Source organism: Octopus bimaculoides, chromosome 11 (assembly GCF_001194135.2).
Source record: "Octopus bimaculoides isolate UCB-OBI-ISO-001 chromosome 11, ASM119413v2, whole genome shotgun sequence".
Classification (NCBI taxonomy): Eukaryota; Metazoa; Mollusca; class Cephalopoda; order Octopoda; family Octopodidae; genus Octopus; species Octopus bimaculoides.
Window position 1 is genome coordinate 22,440,484 of NC_068991.1, and position 14,026 is coordinate 22,454,509.

The window sequence follows — 14,026 nt, forward strand, 5'->3', positions numbered from 1 at the left end:
TATATATATATATATATATATATATATATATATGTGTGCTCTTGTTTCAGTATCAAGTTAATATAAAACCAATTTAATATGAAACTGAAGCAGTACTCGGTACTCTTAGTAGAGTATGAGTCTATTGAACTTTTACAAGTACAGGGGTGACATGACTTTTAAGTTTCAGCCTGCTAGCCTTCATTGGCTAGACAAGTAACAAGCAAGTGGATTTGGTTTCGAATCTCAGGCAGAGCCAAGCAAAGTCCCTACACACACACACACACATATATATATATACACACTGTCTAAGAATCCATAAGTCAGAAAAAATATGTACTTGTATATTTGTTAATAATGTGAATATATTAATCGATGTGTACAGTATCATATATCCATTACAGCTGATCTTTACCAATCGGTTTCGCACTAGGGGTTCGACAAAGTGTTAGGTAACAGCCTGATTATGTAACCCTGCATTCTTCAGAGGTGGCAGTTCTGCATATATATATATATATATATATATATATATACAAACTCACAATTTCTTTTGTGCCAAACTAGTTCTTGTGTATAATATGCGTCTTTAATTTTAAGGTCTTAAAAAGATGGAAAAATGTGAAATAAGCCCAGTAATATACGAAAGTACTCAAAAGTAACTGACAGCTATAAAAAAAAAAACTATTGTAATTTAGGTTTATCATTTTTCCAGTGTTTCTGTAAAGTTTTTAAATTTTTTTTATTTAGATACCTCAATTATAAAAGAAAACCTAAGACTGATGAAGTGAAAGGATATGAAAAAATAGTAAGGAATAAACAAAAAGCGATAAAGCAATTATTGCAAATTTGATCATCCGTAGAAAGTATAAAAAAAACAAACTAGTAGGAGTATAAGAGAAGTGAGAAGTCCAATCCGTTATCCGCCCTCTGCTCAGTTGTGTGAATGCAAGCGAGCGAGCGAGTTGAAGTGCGCATGCGTCAGTCGTTGATCTAGCCAAGATGATGGCGGATTCTAAATATTCTAAAGGACTGACAGTCATGTCAGGCACAAAACCCGTACCCATGAAATTGTTTGCTACACGGGAAATAGAGAAATCGTCGCCCAGTTGTGTCCCGAGGTAAGTGGTCAGCTTTGAAACTAGCCGCCCCTGACATTTGTAGTCTCTTACTTTCTCTCTTTATAACCTGTCCGCATAAATATGTATATTATTACATTTAACCCATTCATTTCTCATCTGTCTCCGTGAAATGAGAAACTGGAAGATTTGTGGGGAGATTTTTGTTTTCTCCTCTCACTCATCTGTCATGTGATTATTCGGCTTCCTTTTCTCCATTGATATCATATGGAAAATTTGAAGGAAAATGAAAAACTGACTGTCGCTGATATTTGTTTGTTCTGTGGTCAGCCTGTTTTTACCAACTCTTGTTCTCTTTATATTCTTCTTATTAGAAATGTGGATTCTTATTTAGTTTCTTCTCTGCAACAGCCAAAAAAGAATAAATGAAACTATTTAGCATCGACCGTGTCTCGTTTATAATTCTGAGGGTTTGTACCTATATTAAACTGAAGTGATCCCGCAACCCGGGTTACTGTTTATATCTCTTTCTCACATGATACATTGTCCTATGGCAAAAGCATAGATGTCTCGATCTTCATTCCTTCCTTCATCTCAAAAGCTCATGCTGCGTGTCTGTAATACATTATTACAGTTTTGTCTTGTTCGAACAGCAGTGTTTATGTATTGCATAAACATGTAAAAATACTCCTATACATAGTTTCACATAAGAGACGTGCGTTCCTACACACCACACTCGAGACATACGTGCGGATACATATTCATATAAACGCTTACACATATATACACATATTCACACTAAAACATACACACACATATATATATATAGCGAAGTGTGTGTTTACATATACATAGTGGCATGTTTATAGGATACATAATCATGTATATGTTTACAACCATAGGCATGTAGATATATCAACTCATGTACTCGTTTACATACTTGTTCGCCTATATACACGTACAGTTAATTATCGTGTAAGATATACACATACATAGTGACACATAAGAACGTACACACCCCAATATGTATACACGAATCCCAAAAGCCCAATGTTCCAATACAGTGACGCAGACCAACAGATTTACTGACGCACACGCAACTTGTTTAGTCATTTTTCTGATGTAAACATACATACTAACAAATGCACACATAGTCATGTTCCTGGCCCACTCTCGTATATTTAGATATATAAATGCACACATCTATGACACAAGCAATAGCAACACACACATAGCGTAGTCCCAAAAATGAAATTGAAAAATATTAAAACACTAAGCGTATCTTTTCATATACATATTCAAATTAATATTCCTCACATTCCTAATTCGACCTACTACAAATAGTTGACAGATCTTCATATCCTCTCTTTCTAAAAAAAAAAAAAAAGTACACTTTAGTTAATGTAGTTTTATAAACGAAAAAAATAGAAATACAGACAAAAGCCGATATGATCACGGCTTTCATCAGAAGTCTGTTTAATCAGAGCTGACTTGGGCCTTTACAACGAAAACATCACAGTTTCTTTTACATACATACGAAATATATGCATTCACTGAGTATTTTTTCTCCCTGGTCCTTACAAATAGGGATTCATGCATAATCCTCCCACATTTACATTGCCTTTTAGATCCTCACACAAACATGTTCTCTATTTTTCACACACATATACACCGTCTTTTTAGTGTTTTGGCGCATTGCTCCTATGATTCCCCAAAACATCAACTGTATGTCAGCTCTCATGAGCCGGCACTACGACGACCCTTTTCTTTCGTAAACTATGCTAATTATTAGTCGGTAGTTGTAAAGGTGATTGATTGCTATGGCGTTGATGTGTGCCTGGTAGATGTTTGTGGTATCATCTGTCTGTTGTGGGTGTGTCTCTTATGGTGGTCATCATGTATGTTTTGATTTGTGACATGTACATGTATCTCTTGTGTGCGTGCACTGTGGTTGTGTGTGTGTGTAGACACACACACACACACACACACACACACACACACACACACACACACACACAGGGTGTTGTAGTATTTGGACAAATTTTAAACGCAAGTAACTAACTAAGACTGAAAGAAGTGCATTGTAAAATAAAATATGCTCCATCATTATGAGACACCATATATATGTATATATATTCATTTATTTCACACCTCGTATAGCATATGAAGATGGTGAGTTTTCTAGTCCCTTATCATCTCTTTAAAATCGTATCGAATGATCGAATCACCTGTCTTTTCTCTACTGCTCACATCTGCTTTATTGTTGTTACCTCCTCTACCGTTAGTGCTAGCCAGGTCAGTACTATGCTGTGCTAGTGATAATCTCGGTGCCGGTGCCTCTGCCCATGTCACTGAAACCGTATGTGTATTTTTTCATCTCCAACCAATATCACCATTATTACTACCACCACCACACTATTATTACCAATGCAATTACGAATACTACTACCAGTGGTATTAGTAGTAGTAGTTACATTAGTATCACTCCCATCATCTACCAGCAACAAACACTATTATAACTATATTGAAAAACCATAAACATTATGCTGGATGCCATCCATCTTTCAAATTTTCATTATAATTTCCTGTGCAGTGAGCAAGGAGATGTTTGTTGAGGAAGAATTAAAAGAAAAATTTAACATTGTTTATTGAAGACAGAAAAGTATAAACGTCAAAACAAAACACAAAGAAATCCAAGAATATTGCGTTGAACTTGTCACAAGACTTTTTTGTCTTCCACTTATGATACTGCCACAGCCGAATCCATTTCCAACTCCCTTTCTATAAATTACTTTTTTTGTTCCCCTTGAAATTGCTGTTGTTGTTTCGCCCCTCCCCCTTGTCAGTCCTAATCTAGCAGACCTATGATCAAACACACTCCGTCAGTGACCATCTCGTCTTTTTTTTTTTTATATTCTCGATTACATCATTATCTGTTATATCTTTGCCCTTTTTTTAGGGTGCGATTTGAGCGTGGTGACCTTCATCCAAGTTGCTAATAACGTTTTAAAGGAATTTATCTATCTGCAGATTTTACGTCACAATCGGAAAGTTATATATATATTTCTCCAATGATCCAATTGGAGACCAAGGTTTCTTTTTTCCATTTTTCCATCCAAGCTCTTTCGAACCCATGTATAAAGTTCGCTAGTTAAATCAAATTTGTTGCTGTTTAATCAAGGCTTGATCGGCGAAAGCATTTAAAATTTTTCTTATCAAAGCAGAACATTGTATTAGCAAAAACGTGCTTAATATTACAATGAGTACCCAATTAAGAGATGGAAAAATTAAATAAAATTAATCGAGTCCTCACATTTTCTTTTCTTTCATACATAATAAGTCTTCGTTCATATTGAGCATGTTTCACAGTTTCAAGCTGTAAACATGTGTTTGTCGTTCGATCCCAGATTAGCCAAACTAAATGCGATTGATATATGTATACTGGACATTTGCTAATGATATGAGGGAATGTAATAATATTAATCCATTTTTGTAGTTAGTTAATCTCAGGGACAAGTGAGCGGTTATGTTCTGCCACTTCTTCCTTTTCTTTCTGGTCAGTGCTCGTTTCGCCCCAGAACCGCTTTAACCGTGCAGACCTTTGATCAAAAGTGTTTCAACGGTGACCATCCCGTCTCATACCAGATATATTATATCCAGTCAATGCTTTTCTTATTGTTGGTCAAGTTCGATTGAGCACTTATAATCCAAGGCATTCCAGCCATGACTATCTTTTTGATATATCAAAGATTACACTATCCAATGTATTCTTATCTTAAGACGATAGGGCACACTTTGAGGGGAGATTTGGTAGTTATTTATTGCAGGTCGGACGACTATGCGGAAGCTCTCTCTTTTAGCGCGTAATAGTATATTTATGTGTATTGAAGGGTTATTTTAAATTAAAAATATCGATGAAGTTCGTAACAGTAACTGTCAGTCTACATTTGTAATTTTCAATCTCATTTTTGGTTGAAAGGAGCTTCGACGTGGCCGCACTATATACTAGAAGTAGCAGTCAAATCATTCTCAAACCAAAAACTCGACCGTCTTAAAATATTAAAAAAAAACTCATTGGATAATGTAATTCTAGATGCATTGTAACTGGGGATACAAAACAGACTGGGTGGTCACCACTGGAATGTCATTCGATCGTAGGTTTGTTTGATCAGACCTGACCTGGGGTTAAACCGCAACAACAACCTGTCTAAAGAAGACTTATCGTGACGCAAGATGTCGCATTGGCCATTAAACTTGAAAAGTCTGGTGTTGCTGTTGTTAATGTTGGTAGTAATAATACTGATGACGATATTACTGCTGCTGCTGTTATTAGCAGTGTTGTTTTCCCCTTTATCTCTATTGGGTCCGCACCACCACCATCTTCCCCCCACCTGCCCCCCTTGTCCGTTTGTATCTGTCATTTCTCGTCACAGGTAGCAACCATCCATTCCATACGTTCACATTAGTGTTGTTTCCACACGACATTATTGCAATTTTATTTATTCTCCATATAACAGCATAGTAGCATTTTAAGACTCGCGCACATTTTTTCCTTCACTATACTGTCGTTCAATTAATTCACTCTGTCGTCCTTCTCTCACTCTTCAATTCTTTCTGTGTGTGTGTGTGTCACACTGACTCTTGTTTTCTTTCTCATTCCGTTACACTCTCGAACTATTTCTCTTCTCTTTCCTCCTCTTTCTGTTTCACTCTCTCTCTCTCTTTATGTTATACTCTATCTTTCTCTCTCTTTATGTTATACTCTATCTTTCTCTCTCTCGCTCTCTTACTCACGCACACGCATTTTCTGCCTCGCACTCTTTTTGTCTTTTCCCTCCTCTCTCTCTCTCTCTCTCTCTCTCCGTGTCTCTCGCACACACAAACACACTGTCACAGTTTCACACTGTTTCTGTCTGTGTCATTTACTTTCATTGATCTGTTAAAACAAATTGGTTTTTCATATTATTAAAATAACTTCGTTCATAAATTCTGCTGCATTAAAAAAAAAATTAACTATAATAATATACTTAGCAACCTAGCTGTCTGTGTGTGTGTGTGTGTGTGTGTGTGTGTAAGAGACGTATAATTATATTTTATTTAGTACAATAACCTATTAAAAGTTGTCTCTATAAACCATGTTTTCTTAAAAATTTTTTTTTAAATCATTAGTTTGAATATAATATTTTGCAGAGCAAAATAAATCAAGTTACCTCAAAATACACACAAATTACAATATTTCTAATGAATTTCCAAAAACACATGGCGCATCTAACATGAAACTCTATGAAATGTTTCTTTAGCAATATTTCGCATTATCAATCTGCAGCTTGCTTTGATCTTTCTAAAAGCGCCTCTAGCAGTCTTCAAATTAAGAGCAAAATGGCAGGAATATTTCTTCGGTGAATAATTCAATCATTTAATAGGTTACCAGAAGTGTATTCCAAAGATATTTTATCATTTCCTTGCAACGCTTTTCTTCTGTTTTAAGCACCATGTGTCTTGTAAGTTTTTCAGGTTGTTAAAAATCAAAAAAAAAAAAAAAACGAAAAGGAAACGCACGACGAAGCTGATTTATTAAATTTTTATCATTTATTTGTTTCAGTCCTGGGGCACTATCCTTAAAGATTTTAGTTGAACATATTGACACCCCTGTAATTATTTTAATTATTTGTAAGTCTAGTACTTATTCTATCGAACTTTCTTTGTTGAATTTAGCAGTTCGATAAACCAACACCAGTTGCCTTGCAGTGGTAGGAGACAGACAAAAGATGCACACGTGTATACAAACACACATGATAGGCTTCCACACGATTTCCATCAACCAAATTCACCCAACGCTTGGTTGGCCCAAGGCTATAATTAGAAGACATTTGCCTCCGGTACCACACAGTAGAACTGTACCTGATACTGCAAGGTCGCAAAGCAAATTCCTTAACTAGACACCCCATGCCTATGCTGCAAATACAATAATTATAAAAAAAGTCAAATAACTAAGGAAGGTAACATTGGTCAATGTAGTTCTTAGTATCTAAAAACAAAAGGGTGGGGGTTATGTGGTGGGACCTTCTTTTTGATCATAGATCTACTGAATTAAGACTAACCTGGAGTTAAACGATAGCAACTACAATTAATATTTATAAATTGCATGTTGTCTGTTTCAAATATTGTTTTCTGTCAGGTTTCTCTGGTCGTCTATCGATGTATTGTGATTGATTTTTGTTATTTTAATCCAACAACTTTTGTGAATTAAAATCATGTGTTGAACCTCATTAAAATGCAGCAGCAAGATACTTTATGAAAAATATAACAATGCAAATATCAAGAGATAATTCTAAATAAACTTGAAATAGATGAATAAATGACTCTATATCAGTTCTCACTTGAAGATTGCAATGGCATGAAAAACAAATTGTGAGACAAAATTTTGATTTCTGATTCAATGAAAAAAGAAACTTAGGTTGGAAAGGAAGTCCATTTCACAATGGGAAAGAAATAAATGCATTTTTGATCTTAATTGATATCTTTAACCAAGTTAATATTCCTCTTCAGTATTAGTAACATAATTTCACCGATTTTTCTAATTGTCTAGCTTTCAGGCATAAAATTCTTCAGGTTTCAAAAAGGAGTAACATTGAATATTATTTTTTTAACCTTTTCACAATTAATAAAACTGTCTTCCCCCTAAATAATGTTACAATGATTGGTAAAGATGATAATCAGATGAAGCAAGGTCAGGAGAGTAAAAGAGGATGAAGCAAAAATTCCATATTTAGTGCTGTAATCTTTTTCTGTGTTACTTTGGCAATATGTGGTCTTGCATTACAACTGACCAATAATGGACACATTTTCTTCAAATCTTTATGGAATACTTCTAGTTGATGACAGTACCTCTCTCCATTAATTGTTGCATTTTGATTCAAGTGAACCATCTACTCAGTGAACTAGCATGTAAGTGGCTGAGTACTCCACAGACACACGTATCCTTGATGTAATCCTCATGCATAATCAGTGTGACACAATGTATGAGACAATCATTCTAACAGTTTCATCCAGAAGCTTTGAATTAACCGGAGGTTTATTATAAAAGATGTCATGCAATGAGGTCGACATGGAACTTCATGGTTGCAAAACAAACTTCTTCACAATTTGACCATGCCATATCCAGCACTCAAAACATAGAGTGGGGAAGAAACCCTGTCCCATTTCTGTCACTTGACTGTTTATCTGTTAATCTGGTATTTTATCTCTATCCTTTACTTGTTTCAGTCATTGGACTGTGGCCATGTTGGGTCTCACTTGAATAAATTATAAATTGACTCCAGTACATACTTTTTAAACCTGGTACTTATTCCATCATTTTCTTTTGCCAAACTGCATATGCTACAGGGATGTAAGCAAACACTAGTTGTCAAGCAGTGGTGGGAGAGACCCGCACGCACATCACACACATACGCACCACATGCACACAGTCACACAACAGGTTTCTTTCAGTTTTCGTCTACCGAATTCCTTCATAAGGCTTTATTCAGCCCAGGCTCTAATAGAAGATACTTGCCCAAAATGCCATGCATTGAAACGGAGCATGATGTCAAGTGGTTGGGAAGCAACTTTCTAAGATTTGTTTCCACTTTCTAAGATACTGATTTTGGTGACCAGACTCGTAGCTGGGAGTGCTACTGCATAGCTATGCAGAATGGAGCTTAATGTAATCCTTGTGATGGAAATTTGAGTTGGGTGTTGAAACCTGTAGTATTGTTGACAATTTTCTTCTCTGTCTTGCAGCACTTAACTATTAATGTTAATGTCATCATCAGCCCATTATTTGTTCAATTAGTAGATTTTGTTTAATTTATTTTAATCTGTAATTGATAACGTGCTATTCATGCTACACTGAAATAACAGTTAGTGATATTTTATCTTCAGAAGATAAGTTAATGTTTCATTATCAAGTTAACCTATATTTATAAACTTAATGGATATTTTAAAAATATATTTTCTATTTTTAATCAGTTTACAGGTATATTTTACATGTTTATGTGTTCACTGTACTATTTTTATTTACACTGCATTCATGTTTCCAGAGAAATCGGTGTTATTAGTCCTCCTAGGATTCAATAAATCTATGATCATTAAAAGCAGTCAATCCATGACTGTCCTGTTATTCTAGATACTGTAATTCAGACTACTTTGTTCAAAGTGTTCTCTTGTTTAGGTGACATGTTTAGCATGGTGTTTAGAAATAGGAGGAAGTACTGGAGTTAAGTAGGTTTAAGTTGTAGTTGGTAGAGCTCCAGAACTTCGTAAACAGAAACTTATAGAAAAGGTAGTTTCCTTGTAGACCAATGTTGTAGAGTTGTGATTTAAGAATGTTGATGATTAAAAGTCTCGCTTATTAATTAGAGGGCACTTCGTTTATGGTCCAGATTGTATTTTGTGCAGGGGTTTCATTGCTGTCTGTATTTAAGACAAAGTCAGTCATGACAAAGCAACTCTATGGTAATCCCATCTTCTCCTGAGATCCATTGCATGCAAAACCAATGCCCAATGGCAAGTCTTGGTGTTTATGCCTCTCCTAAGAATGTTAATCCTATACATCCCCTAATATGTAAAAATAAAGGACAAACAAACAAGACAATAAGATATTCCCCTCCCCCAACTTATTTAGAGTTGGCCATAAAACAGCATATACAAATAAAAAATACCACTCAGGCTTAGTATGAAGAGGAATAACTAAAGGATTGTTGTTTAGCTCCAGATCATCCCCATCAAGTATCAAAATTATTCCAGCTTCATTTTTTTTTTCCTACCTGAATTTTTTTAAAGGTAAGCTGTGATTTGAGGAAGATTTGGTTACTATTTCATTTTTTAAGCAATGACATAGAGGCTCTGTGTATGTGTGGATGAGTGAGTGTATGCACACATGTACAGTAAGTGCTTGAGACTTGTGTCAAATTGGTTGGTTGTTAGGAGAAATCATATTCTAAGTAGAATCTTGGTGAAGTAGGTATTTAAAAGTTTGTTTTTCACCTGTGAAAGAAGATTACTTTTAAAATATCAAGTTACTCATATCTTCTCACTATTTGAACTTCTACCTCTGCAGGTGTGAAAAAAATTTTTTTCCTCTTTTTTGTTTTGTCTTCATTTTTCCTGGTACATGTTATTGTTTGTGTGTATAGATCTTTGCTAAAAGTTTTAGGAAATGTTTTTGAATGTCTTAGATGAATATTTTTATTATTAAGGCAGTAAACTGGCAGAATGGGTACCATGTTGACCAAGATATTTAGTGGGCAGTTCTTATGATTCTTTCACATTCCAAGTTCTGGGGTCTTATAAAATAAGTACCAGTTAAATACTAGGGTCAATGTAATCAACTTGGGCCCCTTCCTTCGAAATTGCTGGCTTTGAGCCAAAATTTGGAACCATGATTATTATTATTATTATTATTATTAGTTTTAGTTGGTAAGCTAGCAGAATTTTTAGCATATTGGACAAAATGTTTAGTGATTGTTTACATTTTGAGTTCAAATATTGCCAAGGTCAACTTTGCTTTTCATTGTTACAGAATTGATAATATAAGTACCAGTCAAGTACTGGGGTCAATGTAATCAACTTACTCTCTCCCCTAACATTACTAGCCTTGTTGCCAAAATTTGAAACTGTTAAACAGTAAGCTGGCAGAGTCGATACTACATCAGAGAATGTGCTTAGCAGCATTTCTTCCAGCTTTGGGTTCTGTGTTCAAATTCTGCTGTGATTGACTTTGTCTTGCATCCTTTCATGGTCTATAAAATAAGTACCAGTCAATCTATTCAACTTGCTATGCCCTCCAAAATTTCAGACCTTGTGCCTATAGCAGAAAAGATTATTATCATTATTTGGGATTGTAGATTGACTGAAATGGTAGACCATCAAATAAAATGTATTATGATATTTAGCTGTGTCACTGCAGATTCTGATTTCAAATCTGTTGGGCTCAACTTTGCAGCTGATGAAATATGTACTAATCTAAGTATTGGAGTTGATTAAATCTGTTAATTTGTTATTCTTCTCCCACTAAATTTTCATCCTTGTGCCTATGTAAAAAAAAATTTTTTGAAGTAGATTATTGTAAATTTTTGGGTCAGGTTTTTGTTTATTTTTCCATAAGTATGGGACACAGATCTCAAAGCTATATAAGATGTAAAATATGAATTTGTGATGCTATTTCCCAAGGACATTAGTGACATGTATGCATGGCACTTGGAGTATTTTGGAACTGGTGCCTGGTTGTAAGACCTTATTTCATTATGTCTTTGTATTTGCATAAAGCTCTATTCACATGTACGTGTCTTTTGTGCTTTGTGTAAAACTTAAATCAGTTTATAAGCCATTCAACATTTTACTCACCTTTCCAAATATGACTCACCACATATTGTATTTTATATATAGATAGATATGTGTATATGAGAGAGTTTATTGTATTTTCTAAATTATTGAATACAAGTAGGTTTACTCATAATGCCAAATGAACACTGCTGCTGTTGCTATTTGTATGCAGATTTGTTTCATATATGCCATAATGTCTATTTGAGAGCTTAACTCGATATACAAAATATATTTACTTTAACAACACTAAGATTTCAGTTCTGAAAAATATAAAAAAATAAAAAAAATTCGATCTTCTGAATGTCGCATGCTGCAAATAATAATCCTTTCTACTATAGGCACAAAGCCTGAAATTTAGGTGGAGCGGGATAGTCAGTTATATTGACACCAGTAAGTATTCAGCTAGTATTTATTTTATCAACCCCCGCCTAATGGACGAGTGGCAAAGTCAATCTTTGCAGAATTTGAACGCAGAACATAGACAAACAAAACGCTACTATGCATTTTGTCTGATGTGCTAACGATTCTGCTAGTATTGATTAGAACCAATCTAACCCCCACTTTTTTTTTTCTAGAGACAATGAAAATCTCTTGAATCAAAACCAAAATCTTGCAATTGTGAACGCAACAGACTAACTACTAGGCCATGTGCCTTCACAATATATACATCTGATGTAGTATTAATTACTGGTCTAGATTTCTTGTCTACATCAAATTCTTTGCATCTAGCATTCATCAGATGGATTTGAAAATGACATCTTGTGAAATAAAGAATTTACTTTCATAATATGTATGTAAAGATTTTGTTGTAGACAAGAGCATTTGTCATAGACTAGAAATTTAACATCAACTACTATATAATAATATTTTGTTCCCTTATATATTGAGTATCTTTATTTTGCTTGAAATAGCACATGTCTGTATGGATATGATGGTTGTATGCATGCAAACACACATACACATTCATACACATATATATGATGGGTGTCATCACAATTTCTATCTACCAAATTCCATTCACAAGGCGTTAGTCAACCTGAAATTATTGTAAAATACATTTGCCTCCATGGTCCAATAAATTCTTTAAAAGGTGGGTGAAAATAGTGAATTTGGTACCTGTAAATTGGCCTACTCTGAGCATGCCACTGTAGGCTAGAAAATGAAATTTGGGAAAGGGTTCTTGCTCTGGGGAGTCAGTCATTGAGATTTTGTAGAATTTCCTTGATTGGCCCTCAGCAGTTATCCCTCTATTAACGTTTGCTGGAATTTTGTTGTTACTTTGCTATCACTTTTTATATCATGAAAATTCTCACCTTGATTTGCATTTTGTCTTTTGGGTTCTTTAAGCCCTTGTGGCTAATATAGAAATCCTCATTATAAAATAATTAATCAAGTTCTGGGGCCAGTGTAATCGACTAACTCCCTCCCTTGAAGTTTCAGGCCTTGTACTTATAGTAGAAAGGATTATCATCATCATCAAGGCAACAAGCTGTCAGAATTGTTAGTATTCCAGACAAAATGCTTAGTGGTATTTCATACGTTTTTACGTATTGAATTCAAATGCCGCCAAGATCGACTTTACCTTTTCATTCTTTCAAGGTTGATGAAATAAGCACCAATTGAGTGAGTGTTCGACTGGTAGAAAGGATTATTATTATCTCACATTGCCATATATTTGGTGGGGGCGGGGGGCGGGAGAGTGTGATAACTTGAATACCTGACTGGTACTTATTTTGTCAGCTTCACAGGGATTTTAACTCAGTCTTGTGGAACTAAACTAATTTCTGTAAAACATTATGCAAAATCATAGTGTAATCTTTTCCTTCTCCCGATATTGCATATCTTGTTTACTCCATCTTTCTTTTCTTCCTTTGTTTCTGTTCACTTTCTCTTTTCTCCTTTTTCTCCCCCTCTCTGCATTTTACTTATTTCATCACTCTTATCACACTCTAGCTCTTGCTTTCTCTACCTCTCTCTCTTGCTGTCTAGTGCTCTCTCTCTCTCTTGCTCTTTAGCGCTCTCTTGATCTCTAGCGCTCTCTCTAGTGCTCTCTCGCTCTCCCTCTCTCTAGTACTCTCTAGTGCTCTCGCTCTCTCTCACACTACCTCTTGCTCTCTCTCACTCTCTTCTCTTTCCCTCTCTAGTTCTCGTCTGTCTCTTTCTCTCTCCCATTCTCGTCTCTCTCTTTCCCTCTTGAGTTCTCATCTGTGTCTCTTTCTCTCATGAGGTCTCGTCTGTGTCTCTTTCTCTCATGAGGTCTCGTCTGTCTCTCTTTCTCTCATGAGGTCTCGTCTGTCTCTCTTTCTCTCATGAGGTCTCGTCTGTCTCTCTTTCTCTCATGAGGTCTCGTCTGTCTCTCTTTCTCTGTCGAGACCCCGTCAGATGAGACAGACAGGGACGAGACAGATGGCTCTCGTCACTCTCTCTCTCTCTGTTGCTCTCGTCTCTCTCTCTACCTCTCGTCCCCCCTCTCTCTCTCTACCTCTCGTCTCCCTCTCTCTACCTCTCGTCTACCTCTCTCTACCCCCCCTCTCTCTTCCTCTTGTCTCCCTCTCTCTACCCCCTCTCTCTTCCTCTTGTCTCCCTCTCTCTCTCTCTCTCTCTCT

General features: G+C 35.6%; 1 protein-coding gene across 1 annotated transcript in view; it reads left to right on the plus strand.

Annotated features, from left to right (window-relative positions):
- The first annotated feature begins 892 nt into the window (after positions 1-892).
- LOC106879405 (phosphofurin acidic cluster sorting protein 2) overlaps positions 893-14,026 on the plus strand; it is a 304,160-nt gene continuing 291,026 nt past the window's right edge. Inside the window, exon 1 of the mRNA XM_014928957.2 lies at positions 893-1,097. Coding sequence (XP_014784443.1) covers positions 979-1,097 — 119 coding nt within the window. The 5' untranslated portion in view covers positions 893-978. The remainder of the gene's footprint in view (positions 1,098-14,026) is intronic.